Source organism: Stegodyphus dumicola, chromosome 1 (assembly GCF_044657685.1).
Source record: "Stegodyphus dumicola isolate Sdum_Otavi_A_Nest chromosome 1, ASM4465768v1".
Classification (NCBI taxonomy): domain Eukaryota; kingdom Metazoa; phylum Arthropoda; class Arachnida; order Araneae; family Eresidae; genus Stegodyphus; species Stegodyphus dumicola.
The window spans coordinates 25,276,317-25,295,356 of record NC_140768.1 but is presented as its reverse complement, the minus strand read 5'-3'; the positions used below and the strand labels follow the sequence as shown (position 1 = coordinate 25,295,356).

At 31.2% G+C, this 19,040-nt stretch overlaps 2 protein-coding genes across 2 annotated transcripts in view; one reads left to right on the top strand and one right to left on the bottom strand.

Moving 5' to 3' along the window:
- Positions 1–19,040, top strand: part of LOC118188031 (dopamine D2-like receptor) — a 394,626-nt gene that overhangs the window by 133,828 nt on the left and 241,758 nt on the right. The window contains exon 3 of the mRNA XM_085813812.1: positions 13,338–13,781. Coding sequence (XP_085669938.1) covers positions 13,449–13,781 — 333 coding nt within the window. The 5' untranslated portion in view covers positions 13,338–13,448. The remainder of the gene's footprint in view (positions 1–13,337; positions 13,782–19,040) is intronic.
- The window catches only part of LOC146999059 (uncharacterized), an 82,368-nt gene that overhangs the window by 42,121 nt on the left and 21,207 nt on the right, over positions 1–19,040 (bottom strand). The window lies entirely within an intron of this gene.

The window sequence follows — 19,040 nt, the reverse complement described above, 5'->3', positions numbered from 1 at the left end:
TGTTATTTTAAATACTAGCTTTTTATGATTTAAATGTTCGATTTGAAGTAACTAAAAAAAAGGACCATTCTATTACATTTTAAGTAATAAACCACTGAAAATACCTATGAATCCTGTGTCTTCTTTTAAAGCATTTTTGGTGCAAATTTGATTTTCTTCTAATGTGCCACATCTTTCAGAATTAAAATAGTTTGAATGAAAACATTTGAATAAATATATGAATTTTAAAACATCAGTACAGCTGCTCTGTTGCAGAAGAAAAAATATCTTTGGCCAACACTATTATGCGTGCTCAACGCAGTTTAAAACTTGCAACAGCCTACCATTATATGCGAAGATGCATCATAAAGCTAAGCCATTTCTCTCATCCACCTTCGTAGCTTGGGCTTAAACCATTACGTCGATTTCACGAAAAACTAGAATCTTCATTATTGTCATTAGCTGCACTGCTTGTCACACTGTTCGGAAAGAAAAAACAAAATAAATATTTCAATTAATATTTCATTAATTGTTCAGGAAAATGAATGTTTTGAAACATCTAAAACTAAAAATGACTTGTTTTGATATTGTGTACGTAGAAATGGGGAAATGCATATAAACATCAGGCATCATTGATAAAGTTATGAGTACCGGGTTTATTCACCGTCGAGGCCAATGCGAGTTTTTAGGCGTCGCATCGTGCTTAGTGAAACATTATCCAGCAGCTTTTGACACAACTGATCTCATTTCTTTGACAGTGCATGGAAGAGGGAATTACTTTTCATTAGACAACACATTAGACACGACAAGTGTCATTGTCGTGACAATATTGAACAACGATTTTTTGATGACATCATGTATTGTCACCAGCAAAAAGAACTTTAAAGGTACTTTTTCCTTCCTTTCGACATGCCTTCGGGATGAAACGGGACTCCTATTCGGGAGGTCCTGTTTTCGAATCTTGCCATTGACACAGCAGATTTCTTCAGTTTCCTGACTTCAAAAATTTCTAATTAAAGAATACATAGGTGCGCTCAAACTTAAAGGTCGTGGACAGTAGTTCATCAAAGCTAAAATTTGGCGATTGGGTTACCTCATCTCCTGTCATTCTTTAAAAGCAGGAGTATATAAAATATTTTCTCTCTCTTTTTCGCATGCCTTATTATGGTCGTAACAGGAAGCAAGGTAGACGGGTATTCGATAGGGCTGAATTTCGAATCCCGGTGAGGGCTTTATACATTTCTCACGTTCCTACCCCGATATAACCTAGTGATTCTAGAAACTTCATCCATTCATCGTTTATCGGTGTCAGCTCGTGTGTACCCCATGTAATACCATGCAGCCATTAATTATAATTCCAGCAGAAACCATGATTGTGCATCTCGGACATCGATTCCTTTCCTGGACATTTTCTGGACCATACGAAATACACTCTACCAGAACAACCTGCATCTATAATCCGACGACAGACTAAACCTAATACATTTGAGAATAGTATTCAAGCTCAGTCCTGTTCATCCCAAATTCAAGATTCGGAACACCAATTCAAACTAGCCATCCTGAGCTGTCTGCGAACACCCAATAAGCTGTGGGCGTATACTTCTTCTGAAAACTGAAGATTCTCGAGTAATTCGCTGTGTTGTAGCTTTCAATTTCCTGGCATCATATGCTATTATTTGTCTTCCCTCGATGTCGAAATGATAGAACCATAAATGCAATCAACCATGTGAAGTCGGAAAGACATACCGAAACTTTCAAGATCCTCAATTAAACTTTTGCCCTAAAACTTTCTCCTGGTACAACAACCACCCATATCCACCAAATTCTTTAAATTATTTATCAGCGTTATTGCGTGATGAATAGGCGATAAAATAAAAATTTGTAATGCACATCTCTTAGTGTACCTCGCACTTATTCTGAATTTTCACATTTTGTTTCCTTTCATTTTATGGTTGCTATAGGTGACAGTGTTGTTCGTCATTAGAAATTGCTCCATCAGTGGCGAATTTTAGCTAAGCAGGAGTAGAATGATTTAGGACACAACTTTAAATAGACAACAACTAAATATTGTTTCGCCACTACATGCACATTTTACCAGTTTACAAAAGAAAATTTTATCACAAATCAGATAAATGATCACGAGGCTGTGGAATATAATAAACTGCAATTGTAAACAGTTTAGTAAAGCTAACATACATCCGGGAGTAATTTATATGTTCCCCTCGAGAATTGGAGCTACATTTATGCTTGGTTTGCCGAGAACGTTACTTTCAATATAAAGACGCTTGCTACTCCACTACTTTCGCGTTTGTCTTAACCTATTAAGACGCAGGAGCTGTCATTGACCGCCCTCGAAAGCGACAACAATTTTTCAAAAATCTGCTCGAAACAAAGATTGCTTTTCCCCTTTATTTTCAATTTATATGCATGTAATTATAGAAGTATTTATTAGAATTTATTACACCACAGAGTTAATTACAGTCTCACTGATTAGTTAAAATTTTACTCCGAGGAACAAATGTTGAAAACACCAGGGCAACAAAAATCAGCGTAAGATTACATAAAATTGTAGGATAAGTGCCGAAGGTTGCACGAATCTTTCTACTTAAGGTGCAGGAGTGAAATGTGACGATTTTTTCTGGATTGCGAAGATGCAGATTCTATTTAATTTTCGAAACTAGTCTTGAAAATTTAAACAGTTTGTGCAGAATCTTGTTGCTTTTAAAGGTATTTATTTCTCCTTCTAACATAAAGAGTAGAACACTAAACGCATATCCGAAAGGTCCAGCTGATATGAGAACCGGCAAGAAATTTCTTATTTTTCATGTCTTCTGCTTCAAAAATAACCTAAAGATTCCACAAATATCTTCAACATATAGACTCTTACATACCAATCGCGACTGCGATAGTAAACGAGTAATTCGATGATGAGGGAACTCTCCTTGAACTTAAGTTCTGATTAAAAATCAGAAATGTTTAAAACTCATGCTCGTGTAGCTTTAAAGTGCAGAAAGTTTTTATTTGGATGAAAAGCAAGCGTAACAGAACAACGTCAGAAACCCAAATTAATCTTCAAATTTTATCTATTATTTTACCAATTTATTTCCAAATGGCTAATTAATTAAAATTAGTGTTTACTTCAACCTTTTGAAATATCATTGTGCTTAATATTTTCAGTAAAGTATTAAATGCTCATTCAGCATTGTTTGTTAAAACTTTGATCAGAACTTTTTGGTTTGTTCTGGCTAATGGCTTTTGGTTTGTTCTATTTAGAGGTCAAAATATAATTTTTAACTTTTTGCTAGATTATATCACCAGCATATATTTCCTAAATGAGAAGTTCGTAGAAATGAATTTAATAATCATGAACAGAAAAATACCAATCTGATAGCTATTATAATATATTAATCTAAATAATTTCACTAATACTCTAAATTTTATAAAAGACTTCTACCTCATTTATGTAACAAATCATTTATTTCACGTTATTTCTTCTTGCTTTTCAGTATTTTGTGACACAATAGATAGTGAACTATGAGCGAAACTATTCAAATTCTAAATATATGAAACTATTCACTGCAAAATGAAGGTTTCTATAATAAAGCGTGGACACGAGAGATAATGATAAGCTATAGTGTCAACAAAAATATTAATTGTCCAGCGTGAAACTCGACAGAAAATAATAAAACTGTTAAGTTAAAATGAAGGAGCAACAATAAATCACTTCACCTAGAGTGGATGAAATGTTGTAAAATGGTTTATGATATTTTTCTTCGGTTTTATGCTGAACGCCCAAATTTCGGCTTCATCCACTCCGGAAAGATATGTTTTCCTACCTGTCTTTAGAACGCTTATATAATGATTACATTAATCTGGTATCCAGTATGAAGGATGTGACTGCTACGAGATTAATTTAACCCACGGCAGGATTGTAACCTCTTTGCATTATTAAGTGTGTACATGGAAATTCGTTTTCTTTGGGCGTCATTTAAATCGCTTTCCTTGTTGTTTAGATAATCGTTTAGTCGTAATTTAGCATGTTTCATCATGATGTAGCTTTTTATCGTTTACTCATTTAGTGACTCAAGAACGGGCGCATTGTTTGCTGAAAATCAATCTCTGTATCTGTGCTTCCAATTCAAACCATTAGATATAAAGATACATGTGTTTGTGAATGCCACCCAAATTAGTATAGTGGTTTAGTGTCGCTGACTGCCTTGGTGAAGGAGCCTCGAATTCTGGAGAAGGCATGGATGTTTGTAAATGTATAGTGTCGGTGTGGTATGGCGGCACTCTAAATATGCGGCGAGCCGGAAGTCATGTCGTTTGGTTTGGTAGAAGGGGAGAGGGGTTGGAGACCCTCGACCCTTTCCTCCATGGTGCTTTCCATCAAAATTGGGGGCGGAACTAAACAGTACTATCACCTGAATGGTGCTGAAGGCTGTTGCTAACGACAGGCATAATCTAGCTCTCTTTGCCACGAGGAATTTGTCTCAGTTGATTCTGAAAAATTCTGAAATTCTAAAAGCGATTTGGATAATCAATGATTCGGATAGTCGGTGTTCGGATAATTGAAGTTGTATTGTAGAAAACAAGAAATTTCAATAAAGAAACTATAAGAAGAACAATCCGCTGTTGAAAATCTTCCCAAGAATGCAAAACGTTTGGCTAAACAATTTTATCGAGGAACCCTACTTAGCTAGTCAACAGAAATTCATATAATTAAATACTTTTTGACAGAAACAATTTCATTGATAGACCACAATTTATGCAGCTTAAGAAAAAACCTGTGAACAACTTGATAAATTATAAAATAAAATTATGGAGAAAATGTAAATAAATACATATGATAACATGGTTTGACCGAAGGAAGAAAACGGAAAGCATAATAATAAATTCATTAAAAATAATCAAGGATGTATTGTAAGACTAGGTGCACAGTAAAAACCGCATTGGACTAAAAACATAGTACCAACTTCTAGTTATAAATCGCCCTAATAAAAGAGTGAGATAAGTAAATACGTAAAGAAGCTGGCAAAGTTCGAAAATAAGGACAAAATGTAAAGAAAGAGAAAAGGAAACAGATAAGAAATTAGCAAAGAAAGAAGAATATTCTGTTCTTTTTAGGGCTTCTACAGATCTTGAAAGGAAATATACCTCTAGATTAGCAATAGCAAACCAGGACAGAAATAAAACATATAGGATGATTCAATATTAGCAACCAAAACTGGCATCAGTAAAAATGCTTAATGAGTAACTTATTTAGTTACTTTGCTTTAAATTCAGCAGTAATATATTTTTTAAAAGGGGCCTTAAAGCAGTGATTAAATCCTTTAATACAATTAAATATCAATTAAGTTTTTTAAGTAAAAATTAATTTTTTTAAGAACATATTTTTATCTGATTAAACCTGTTTTTGCTTTAATTACTCTTTTGTAGTAATATTAGCTCTTCCACATTCAAATATTTACATTTCCTATATATAGTATATATAACAGTGTACATTGTTAAATTTGAGAAAATAATAACTTAGCGGAATTATTTATATATTTTTGAACAGATACATCAACCACATGTTGTTACTTATTTATAATTATATTTTAATATTAATTACAGTTCTACCTGAAATATTTTTAACATAATCTTTTGCATTATATGCACTAAATATTTCATTTCTATTTGAAAAAGCACTGTTAGCTATTTGGCACGTGTATTTGAATTATAAAAGGTAATATTTAACATTATGTGGATCTGTAATATATTCGCAAATAAGTTGTTTTTATATATAGGTATACCTTACAAAAATACAGGCCATAGATATTTTGATTATATATTTCCAACTATATATCTACCAGTATATGTATACTATATATACATGTAAGCATATAGGTACATCTTGCCAGTTCTATTGAGCCAATTGACAAAATTGCAATTTTCATGTCCCAAAAGCGTGACTTAAGATACGATATATTAGATTTATATGTGTAGCATTGTTCTAACATAGCTTTTCTGACACAAAATTGGACTTTTCCTTAAATGACATACCGGATGTTTTTTTCATATTTCGATTCTACGATTTAAATTGTGCCTAAAGTGCCAAGTTTTGTAAAATTCGCAAGAGTTGTTTTTAAAAAACTTAGCTCTAAAAATTTTAGCTCCTTAATGTTACTTGAATTTAGTATATATTTATTAATATCTCTTTTTTTATTAAGCTTACTTGATTCATTCTTTCGTAATTCGAAATTTAGATTCATTTTAAATAAAATGCGACTATATTTCTTGATTTATTTTTTAAAATTTTTACTTTTAGTAACTTTATAATTTTTTTGAAAAAAGTGTTTGATTTATAACGTATATAATATTTGACATCATCTTAAATTAGATGCATTTCTAGTTATTCCTGCCAAATATTAGAGTTTTTTAATCAAAATGTTTCAGTATATACGTGAAGTTTTATATTGGGAGTTTTGAAATTTGGCATATTTTTTAAAAGCGAAAATAACGACAAATGTAATTTTAGTAGTTGGTGAAAATCATTTGAAAGAATGAACGAAGCACCTTTCTTCCACTTGTGCCTAATGGGAAAAGGGAAAGGAAAACAGGTTGCTACAAATTAAGAATTTTGCAAATTGAATTATTCTTGGAGCAAATCGAAAATTTGCGTCACAACAAATTTTTAAATTTTTAGTTAAGTTTCTCCTAAATTTTCACAAAATTGATAATTGAAAATTGAAAATTGGAGATAATTTGAGTCTTAGAATCGAAATATGAAAAAAAATCGGTATGCCATTTCCGAAAAAGTTCAAATTTGTGTTAATATCCTTATGATAGAACAATCCTATAAATAAATCCTAAGTCGCGCTTTCGAGACTTTAAACATGTAAGTTAAATTTTGTCAGTCGGCCCAGTAAACCGGAGACGTAGAACTGCCCCTTTTGTGCGCAGAATGTACTTCATTCAGATTTCAAATCTTGACAAATAGTATGACAGCGTGGACGCTTCAAATTTTGCTTTCCACATGAAAATTTAATACGAGCAATTTAGCTTAGAAAATTATCAAAAAAAAAAATTAAATGCCCTATACTTATGTGTAAGTTACTTGGCTATCAAATAATGCCAAACAAATTACCGTTATGGAAATAGCTTTTCGACAGATAAATACATCTTTACTTATAATGAACAGAGAAACGTTGGAAATTGGATGTCTGATATTTATAGCCATGTGTAAGTTACTATTTAAATCATGAGGAATTCAAACATAAGGAACTCGAATATATTAAATTATAATGTAAGAGAGAATGGTAAAAATTCAGCTCTATATAAAATAACTTGGAAACATGAAAATAGATACTTTAATAATCGCATAAAATTACCAAAAATATAAAAAATAATTTAAAAATCCCATTTAAATAATCGCATAAAAATAACAAAAAACGAATGCTAAGGGGGAAAACGAATACAGTTAAATATGCAAAAATTGTAAACTTAAAATATGTATAAACTTACATGAAAGCATTTATATGAATAATATTTAAGTGTGAACATAATTAAACAACGAGCTTGGAAAAGAAAAGATAGTCATGTTAAATAATTCAAAATCGAATATTCCATTGTCTTCTAAATCTTATTCGGCGATACTTTATTTGTTTAACAGTTTGTGAAATTTCTGCGTTTATTTCCTCTGTAATAATTTCTTACCGCATACCTACCATTTTATATTAAAATATTGTGGGTGTATAGGATTCTGTAGAATGAATATAACTTTTTAATTGATTAAAGATTAAATTGTTAAATTCTTGATTGCGTTTTAACCCTTTGCGACACAGTGTGTCCGGTCTGGACACACCTAAAAATTTTCTTCTGTACGCACAGAAAAATTGAATGAAAAAGGATTTATATATTACTATAGGTTACTCTGAACCTTCTTTATTTATAGTAGATAGTAGTTCAACATAAACCAGTCCATATATTTTAGCAATGTTTAGTTTTTTAAGACCCTCATTTTTCAAAGAAATCTTACAGATTTTTTTCAGGGTGTAAAAGGAATTAATTGTGTCTTAATAAAAGGAATTGTTTGAAAAGAAATTGCTGTGTTATTTTTTGGCTATATGCTAATCTCCTTATTCTATATTAGTTTTAAATTTTTACCTTGAAAGTTGGCCTAAAATCAAACAGTGAACCCTAGGTGTGCCCAGGCCGGGCTCACCGATAATCTAGACAACTGAGAGTCTGTATTCTTTGTTTCTCCGCATCTCATTGATCAGTTCATTGACAACAATGCTCGTTTCAGCACTCTTTTCGAAGCTCTATTCAATCAGTGTGCCCTCTTAGGCACACTGATTGAAGGGCACACTGACTGATTTCTGTGTGTGTACCCTCTCAGGGCACACACATAGAAATAAAAGATAAGTGCTATCTTCACAAAATATTACTTGTGTCCTCCTCTAGGCCTCATTAGACTGCCTACCATTTTTTATCAAAACTCCGATTTTAAAAAGTAGCGTTCCGGAAAGGGTTAACAGGTTAAACATGCGACATGCGAAGGGGGACGTGGGCACCACCCCTTTACCGTCGGTTAATTGGTGCAGCGCCACGTCCACCAGTATCTAGAGTTGAACCTTGAGTCTTTCAAAAGAGCAATTACATGGCCATACAAGGGCTGTTTTAAACAACAAAACGTTCTATATGTCACTTGAAATTTTTGCGAAGATATGCGAGAAAGAAATTACTCTAAGTCACATTTCAATAACTTTTGGCTCAACATTCATGAGAAAAAATACAGAAATATAGATAGAATTCAATACAGAAACATTTCGTGTCGGCGATTGAAGTCTCCTTTCCAATAGAAGTTTCTTAATCCATAGCTTATTTCTTAGTTTATAGTGAAAATATTTACAAAATGCATTTTCTTGAATATGATCGCAAATTTGTAAAAGAAAAATTATTAAATTATAATTATTTATTGAATATTTAATATTGGAAAATGTATTCCATATGGATAATATTGAATAATTTAGATTTATATTCAAAAACCTCTCTATGTATATCTTTTAATATAATTTTTAAAATGTTGACCTAATTTTGAGAAATTAACAAATTACGTCAGTACTCAGCATTTAAGGAAATAAAGTCTTTAGCCATTTTTTCCTCACGTTTTACAAATGTTTTTATATACAAGTAAACGGAACAGAAAATAAATTTTGTATATACTTTGGAAATATAAGACAACTTTCTACACTCTTATTATGTAAACATTTAACATGCTAATCTGCCCACGGAAAAAATTGTAAAGTGTTATTCTTTGATAAAATTGTAGATCTCAAACTATTTTGTTAAGAAAATGAGAGGAAAAAAATCTAAATGATAGCAAAGTGAAAGAAAATCTCCTTAATCGTTGCCAAAAATTTAAAGCAAGATGCTTTGTTGTAATTATCTTTTTTCATGTAGTTTAATCCAAAATAAAGGCGCTTAAATGGTATCTTTGAAGTGTATTTAATATATTTAGCCTATAAATAATTATTCTTATAAATAAATAGAAGCACTTTTGATAATTGAGTATCTCAGAAGCATGGAAGGTTAGCTGACTGACATAATTATGGTTTTGCTGTAAAGTTCTTTTGATTATTCAGCCAGGAAGTGATAATATTAACCACTTTAGAAACTAAATGATTATTGAATGGTATATATATGAATTCACTGTCATAGATAATGATACGCAGTTTGGAAAATAGTGTTCCCTTTACATTAATGAAAACCATTTGGAGTACTTCTCCTCTGTCTATTATCTATTAAAGTTAGCTTACTGGTCTTTTACTTCATGAAGTACTCAGCAATTTCGATAAATTTACCACAAAGTTATAAGATCGTTATTTTTATTTGATGGTTACAGAAAGACATTATCGTTATCATCAATGCCAAAGTATATCACGTTGACTACTAAAAGTTAGATTGTCTAGAATTGGGAAAGAAAAGGGTTACTTTTGGTCTCATATTAGTTACCGGAGCTAGATTAATCCCATTTGTCGAATTGGTAGATGTACTTCAAATGATGTTACATTAAAAACTAACCTCGATCGATATTACCACTAAAGTTCTCGAAGGAAATCACCTGGATATTTTTCAAGCATTACAATTCTTTACTTAGCTTATTGATGGAGAAAGTACTGTTCAAAAAGACGTCTAGCTTCTATATAGAGATAATTGGCAACGCTATTCAAAGCATTTTATGTCATGGCTTGAATGCCAATTAGCAACAAAGGTTTTATCACTTATTTTCAGATAATCAAGCTCATGAAATGGCATGAGGAATATTATGAGTTTGCATATTTGTTTCTTTAAGCCATACTCCAAACATATATTTTTTCTAGTTCATATGCGAGATACCAGATGCATACTTTTTTGATACGTTTGTGCCAACGAATTATCTGGAATATTTTAAGATAATTAATGATCTATACCAGCGATTCTCAACCGGTAAGCGTACCACTAGTGGTACGCAAAAAAAGAAGTTTTAACTATTAAATTCAAAAACTAAATACCACCAAATCCTGTTTAAGTTTGTTCTCAAACACTGGTAAATCTATGCAATCTGAGCTTTACTCAAGGTCAATAGACGCTCATAGAATTTAGCAAAATAATCCGTTTTTATTTGCACAAATATTTTTTTGCCATGATCAAAAAAAATTTTGTCATAAATGATGCTTTTAAAAGAAGTAATAGAAATCGATGTTTTATTTAATAGGAAATAAAAACAAGTTCTATTAAAAAAGAACAGGATCTCATTAATGCTTTTAGGAATTGATCGATTTGTTAGACTCTGTACACTTTATGTCGCCACCATTTTCGGGCTCATACTTCTATATTTCCAATTAGATACATATATATATATATATACATATATATATATATACTTTTATTTACTAAAGAAATACTGATTACATATATATATATATATGTAATAATAAATTTCCATAGTCAAGAATACACTTAAATTTCTGTATGTTCTTTTCATTTTTAATGGCGACGTTCTCTTATTTGAAAGTACGTGGAATTAAATCCACAACCCCGTAGTTGTTTTTCCCGCCTTTTCTACACGTACAGTTATAGAATGTTCTGGAAATATTTTAAACGAACTGGATTAGCTGACGAGGCTGACGTCATTTCTGTGAAGCTCCGCCTTTCCAGAGGCTATAAAAGGACTCGCAAAAGGAATATCGGGAACTTTTTCTTAAATGTCACGATGCAATAAACTTCATACAAAAAAGTTATTAGTAATTTTTTTTTATTTACTCCGGATATCTGATTTTGTAACTGCTATTTCTCCAGAATAATAATAAATGGATCCTGTTTTTTTTAAAAAAAACTTATCGTCTGATAATTTAAGCTACGACTAAAGCTGGTACATTACATACACACACATATATATATAGATATATATAATTTATTTACTAAAGAAATATTCATCATAATAACTCGTAGTATAAATGTAGTTTAAAAGGAACTTGAATTAAATCATGAGAAAAAAAAAAGAGTTTTTTTTTTTTTTTTTTTTTTTTTTTTTTTTTTTTTTTTTTTTAAAGGGGGACTATAATTTAGAAAGGTACAAGAATGTAAATCATGAATAAATAAATTCAGACTTTGAAAAAGAAAATTAATAAACCAAGTAATTATCAACATTGATCGGAAATTAGTTTATCGTACAGTATTGAAATTTCTTGCTTTTAAATCGTTGAGTTTGTTATTCAAAAGTTTGCTAAAGTGTTACAAAATATGAAATGAATAATAAAACAAATTTCGAATTCCAAATTTGGGCTTCTAGCTGAACATATTCGGTAGATTTATTTATGGTACACATATTTACGGAGATTCTTCATTATTTAATTTTTTTAATACAATGCGATAATATTTGGTGGCAGCAATTTGAAAAGTGAACCGACATTTATAGTCAACCAAGACAAAATGCCAAAACGAAATTAATAGTTTTTCAAGGCAAATTTCCTCTTTAGACAAATAATGTGCTTTATATAAAATGTATAGATAAAAATATATATATGGTTTCATTTTATTTCCTGTCTGCTATTATGTAAATAAAAAGGCTTAAATTTTCCATTTCATTTTAATTCTGATTTCTCTCGCAGTATTCTAGCATATATATTGTTTCAGCAAACAACTGCGGTTTTTAACGCAACGCAAGAAAAATAGTTGTTATAAATACAATACTTTTATAATTACAATTAGATAAAAATTAATTTAATAGTTAAAATTTTTAATTTTTGATGATTTGATTAAATAAAAAGGCTCATGAACGTATCTTAACTATACATTTTATAGAACATAACAAAATGAAAAATTAGTTCCCCCCCCCAAGGTTTTATTCTTTAACTGCTCCTGCTTCTATTTTATAAATATAAAATGGTAAAATATTCAGACAGAATTAAATTAAAATGCATCATATATGTATATGACTTGTAAATAATATATCTGAAAATCATAATATTTCCGACAGTTTACATGAGCTCGAAAAAACAAGCAGCAGTTGGAAGAATGGGGCATGAAACATAGATTAAAAATTACATAGTAATAAATATCACTTTTTTACGACATTTCTAAATAAAAAAAATGCTTCCTTTAATTGTGCATGCAAGTTACCTTATCTGTTGCAAACGTAAGAGCGCTTTTGCTGTATAGCTGAAGGCTTTGCAATATGCAATATATCTGCAAAATCGACGGACAAAATAAAACTTGAAATTTCCATAAATGTGATTTAGCAAGGGTCTTTTAGGAGTTTGCTTAACATTTGAGCTCCTTTCAGACGTTAGTATAAATGTCAAAACTGGTTTAAGCCGAGACTCGCTGCTAGGTAACCAAACATTGCTACGGCACAAAATATGGTTGGAGCTTTTTGCATAAAGTTCGAAGTTTCCAATGTTATCCCAACTTGGTATAAGAGTCGGTCAATCCGAGGGAAAGCGGGAAATCTACTGATTGGAAGAACAAATCGAGGCAGCATTGGACACATCGACGCATGCGCAAATTTAGCCTTCCTAATTGGCTACGGCTTAGACCCTGTCTCACAAATGTGAACGGCACTCCTGCATTTTATACCTAATGATTGTGCCGCTATAACCTCTATACCACCGTCTGAATGGAGTCTTACATCTCTTATATATTTTGCAATCACTAATAGTCTTTAGATAGATAATATTTTTTAATGTTTAGATAGATAATACTTTGCAAATGAGTTTTGATGCAAAGCAAATATTTTTAATAAAACAAAATTAAAGCTATATTGTCTATTTTTTCTGTGGGATTATTGTGCAGTTTTGTCCTATACAAATTTCATTTTTCTTTATTTCTAGGTTATCAGAAAGAATGTGTGCCACTATCATCATGCAATAACCGTTACTATACTAATGCTAACAAAAAGGAAGTGATAAGAATGCATCACTGTGACTAGAATTTCTTTCACGATGGTATATATTGATCCAAGCAGTTTGGCATTCCTCAACGAATTAATCAACCATTCACAAAAATTCAACCTCCTGAATGCATCATGCAACGGAAGCGGTAATGATACGTGCATGGAAGTTTCATCGTCTTCGGATTTCGAATCAGAGAAAGTTTTCTGGGCTCTTTTACTCATACCACTCCCCCTAGTGGCTGTGGTAGGAAACATTCTCGTCATACTTAGTGTATACAAGGAGAAATCATTACAAACTGTGACCAATTACTTCATAGTCAGCCTAGCTTTTGCAGATCTTTTAGTGGCAGCGGTTGTGATGCCGTTTGCTGTATATGTGTTGGTGAGTATGAAAACGTTACTTTTTAATGGCTATAGCATGGGGATATGAAATTAAGAATTCTGATGCTTCAAAGCGAAATATTTATAACCATATTCTAGTGTATGCATGTAAATTTGCAGTAATACTTTCTTGTGAGCGACATAAACATCTACAGATCTTCTTTATCTTGGGCAATACCTTTAATCATCTTTAAAAATATGAGCATTTTTACAAATAACTTAATATAAGGTCAATTTACTTTAACATAATACAATTTTGTTTACGTCTTTTAAGTCTGTCTTCGTCAATTTTTCAATACGTCTGGAGGCTAACTGCCAGACGAAAACATCAGAACAAATTCTAATGAAATGAACCTTCGCGCCATCTGGCGTTCAACATTGGCACGATGACATTTCAGCTGAGATTAAAAACTGTGATCCCAATCAGTGGTCACATGATTATGTATGTTTCCAAAATGGTACCGGTTAATGACAAAGGACGTTTCTATGCTTTTGGCCGTGTTTATGCGGGTACTGCATCTTCTGGCCAGAAAGTGAGGATTATAAGACCAAACTATACACCTGGCAAGAAAGATGATCTTGCAGAAATGCTGTTGAATAGATACTTGATGCTTAGAGCGTCCATCCATTTTTGAAGAAGCAGCAATCGAGCCGGATTAAATTACTTTTATTTATTTAAATTCACTTGCTTCCACAATTCACTTGGCACTCTACTCGTGCCTATTAATGAACATATAAAATTTTGATATTATTGCCGTAGAAGCGAATGTAGCAGCACATACATGATTGGAGAAAGGCGCCTGGCCAAGAGGAAAGCACAAGCAAAAGTGACGCATCAGTTCATAGAAAAAAGAGAGGGAGTCAGTTTTTAGTTATGGTTTACATTTTGGTAATTGGTCAAGAGGCATCTGCATTAATGGTTACGTAAGATCGCATGATTAATTTAAATGACACAGTTTAGACTTAAGCGCTATTTTTAGGACAGATAGATGAAGTCCCCCCCCCAAAAAAATAAAAGAGGTTATAGTGAATTAAATTTAGAAGTTTGCTTTCATATTTTTATCTTACATATATCTATATATATGCATAATTAAAAAACACTAAAAAAATATAAGCCTCCCTAGTATTTTCGCGTATTAAACTGCTGAAAAATTATCAGCAAAGACATAAAGTAAGAAATATATCACCTTCTACAGAAAATTCTTGCTTTTCCATAGGATTTTTGTGGAAGAGAAATTTCAATTGATTTCAGTGTTCCTCCTCCTGACGAAGTGACATTGAAGTTGATTGAATTCTTTTTCAATTGTTTTCTTTTAACTTTAAATTTCATTGATATTTTTAATTGTGGTATTGCTTGTTTGAAGAGTTTTGGTTGTAACAATTATTAAATTCTTTATTGCATTTATAGGATTATTTGAAGTTTATTACTTATTAATTTAAATTTTTGGTTTTGTGAAAAATTGGTTCTAAATTTCTGACTTTATTTCTTTACTGATCCTTTTTTAGCTGTTTAATGGGCGAAAATACAACGCTTATATTTCGTTTTTAAAAGACATGTTTTGTAATTATGAACTACAAATAGGCAACTATTAGCTCTTAGATTATTTTAATAGTTTTACAAATTTAGAGGTTAGAATTAACATCAGAAACACAAAGGTTAAAGTTTTCCTCTATAAGCTTTACTTTAATTTAGGTTAGCACCTTAATTACTTTTATATAGATATTATATATATGCATATATATGTAAACTAAATCAAGAACTAAGAATTTATGAATCAGTACCAACAATATTAGATTTAACCAGAAAAACATAAATTACATACACAATGTTTCCGTTTAACATCAGAAAAATATCGTCTGAGTCTTCCTTACCTGTTATTAATTTAAACAAGCTTTCATACATTATTCTGAATTGTAAAACATCAACAAGGATAGTAGGTTTGTCAATGACAATAATATATATCTTCAAAGGAAAATTTATTCAAGAGAAACTTTAAGAGGAAATAATATAACGCAAATTTTGGATTTTGGGTAAAATAATTGAGGAAATTTTGGGTAAAATAACTGAGTTATGCTGCATATAATACAGGTTATCGGTTTTGGGTTCTTTCAAAAATGAGTTCTTATTTTAACTGAATGTTATGTTAGGTAAAATTGTTAGGAAACCATATCTTTCATTGTGTTCAATTTTCAATATCATATCGGGAATGGGGAATTTAAATTTTCGCCCATGCATAACTAATCTGAGGGTCAATTCAACGTAAGTTAAAACTATTTGGCAAGTTTTAGTTGATTATTCCAGCCTGACGCATCTTTTAAAAGAGATCATAAAGAGAACTTTTCAGTTAAATTTTACTAGCTCATAAATAGATAACACAGAGCACATATAAAAAAGGCTTAACACGGTATATTTTGAGGAATGGTTTTTTGAACTCATATTGCGAAATATTCAGCCTATTACTTATATCAGTAAATTATACTAAAAGAAACTATTCATGTTTAACGCAGAATAAATATGTAATCTAAAAAAATAATAAATTTTTAATTCACAACATCTTTGGAATTTGAAAGAGGAATAATACTTAAACACGACAATACACTTTCATAGGTGTTAAAAGACTCCACCCGCAAAGACAAGAGGAAAGTTTTGCGAAATGGTTAGTGCATAAAATATTTCTAGGTTAAAGAAATAATGCGCCAATATGTCATCTTTGCAAAGAGGTAAATTTCCTGGAACACTGGTAGTTTCGGTCCGAGTTTCGAATTCCGCGAACGGGCTGACTACATGTGTGTTTCCATGGTTTTCTCCATGTGTAACTACGAGCCAGTGTCCCTTAAAAAGTCCTTCATACAGACCTCCCTACTTTCCGTAAAGTGCGTTAGATTAGAGCACGTAAATAGTAAAAAAAAAAAAAAAATCCGAAATATTTCAGATTTTAAATTACGTCCAAAGGGGCGTTTTTTAACATTTTGTGTGTTACCTTTCTTTATTAAATATCATGTTCCTCACACTTAAACCATAAGATCCAGTGCAACAGCAATATCGCAAAATAGTTTTAAAACGAGCATATCTTTAGAATTTCCGATACAGAGACTCACGCGCTGGAGATAAAAATGTTTTTTCTGCACAACGTTGCCATTGCTCGCTTTGAAATCCTTGAGTTTGTTAATCAAAAATTCGTCAAAGTTTTAAAAAATAGAAAATCGATCATAAAACAAATTTCAAATTTCAAATTTGGTCTTCCACATGCTCATATTCGTTCGAGGATTACGTTATTCAAAATTCGATAACTCTATGTACCGTTGTTTTATCACAATACGAGAAATATACATACATTTATGCAGATTTTTCATTATTTAATTTCTTCAAATATAATGCAGGACTCTAACATTTTGTGGCAACAGTTTGAAAAGTGAACCGACATTTATGAGTCCGACGCAAAATGCCAAAACGAAACTAATAGTCCTTCGGGATTCAAATCCCTTTGGACTAATAATAATATTATATCAGCTTTATAAACAGCAATCAAGAAATATCAGTATTTCGTGGCAATGATCGAATATAATTACGTATTTTTGTGCTATGAAGAGGTTTCTTCTATCAAATTTTTTTTTTCTCAACAAAAGAATGCTCTTTTGCAAACCTAGCTCATGTAATAATTTTTCTGTTTGTTCTTCTTTACACATTTACAAAATTGCTTTGTACTTATCTTAATTACCAAAATTCTCTTTCAACTATTTTGCACTTAGATAATTAAAACTGATATACGTTGGTGTAATTACTTTCTTGTCAAAAGTAATTACCTGAAATTTAATTACAGTGATTTTATCTAAGTTGATCAAATCACTAATGAATTTAGCAAATACTGAGTTGTTTGCTTACAAATGCGAGGCTTAGGAGTTTTATATTTCAGAAGAATATTAAGTTAACTTCATGCGGTTACGTTTGCTCAAATATTTGTCTTTCAACCGAGATCCATCTAAGTAATTAAAATTACAATTATTTTAACTCTTTAAAGGATTTGCAGCTGAACGTCGAGGGAATTAGACAGGCCTTGGTTCGCATTCGTGTTTCGATATTGTTTAAATTCGTTATGTGTGTGATTCTTACTTTGCATTGTTTAGTTAGTGTTTCCAAATTAGCATAATTTTCTTTAATGATATAAAATATTTTGGATTCATTAACTTTATTGAGTGTTATAAGCTATGATGTGATATAAAACAGATCTCCAGTCAGGTTTGCATCAAAATAAGTTATTAAATTTGATACGAATGGTTTACATCTTATAATTATAACCAAATAATTATTAACAATAAAATATGTAAACATTATTCTTCCTTTTATAATACTAAGCAAAATATTTCTACTACAAAGTTAAACTAGCTCATGTTATTTTTTTTTTTTTTTTCGTTTAAAGAATATTTGCCATGGTAGATTGTCACAGAAATTTGAGACAAGAAATAATTTTTAAGTATATGAAAATTATACCTTTGGATGATTGCAGATATATTTTAATTGTTATCATTACATTAGAAATCATCTTACTCATTATGATTGGGATGTAAGGATTATGTTGATTTTCCTAAAAGTTAAGTTTTGAGTTAAAGTTCCTTTCCTGTCTTCCTGAATTTCAACTTGCAACTTCCGACCAGAACGTAATTTTTAGAATCGCGTTTGAATGCAAATTGAGCAGAAGTATTTAACCGAGAAGTTCTACTGTCTTAGTTAAAGAGTGCCAGTGATTCTGGCTAACACGCGTCCGCCTTTTTTGGCTACTCTCTCTTAAGCTATTATTTCGCGGGACCGACTTTAGGCCCTTGAGAGCTCCGTTATTATTCAGCTTTAAGGGGCCAACTCAGTTAAATTCTTGATAGCTTCGGCTATATCATTTAGTTAAGATTAGTTAAGTTAAGATTAGTTAAGATTAGTTCTTAGTTTTTGAGTTCAAGCCCGAGTGGCGGCTTTGTTGTAAAACTCCAAGATGGAGTTCTGTTAAACTTTAATTTGGAATAATAAAGGGTCTTTAAGTTTTAGTTATCATTTAGTTAAGATTAGTTTTTAGTTTTTGAGTTCAAGCCCGAGTGGCGGCTTTGTTGTAAAACTCCAAGATGGAGTTCTGTTAAACTTTAATTTGGAATAATAGAGGGTCTTTAACCCTTTTCAAGTCTTATCTACTCTCTCACGAACTCAAGCGATTATTCGCTTACCAGTTCTTAAGATTCTTCAAATTCAAATGTAACTTAAAACTTACACAGCAGA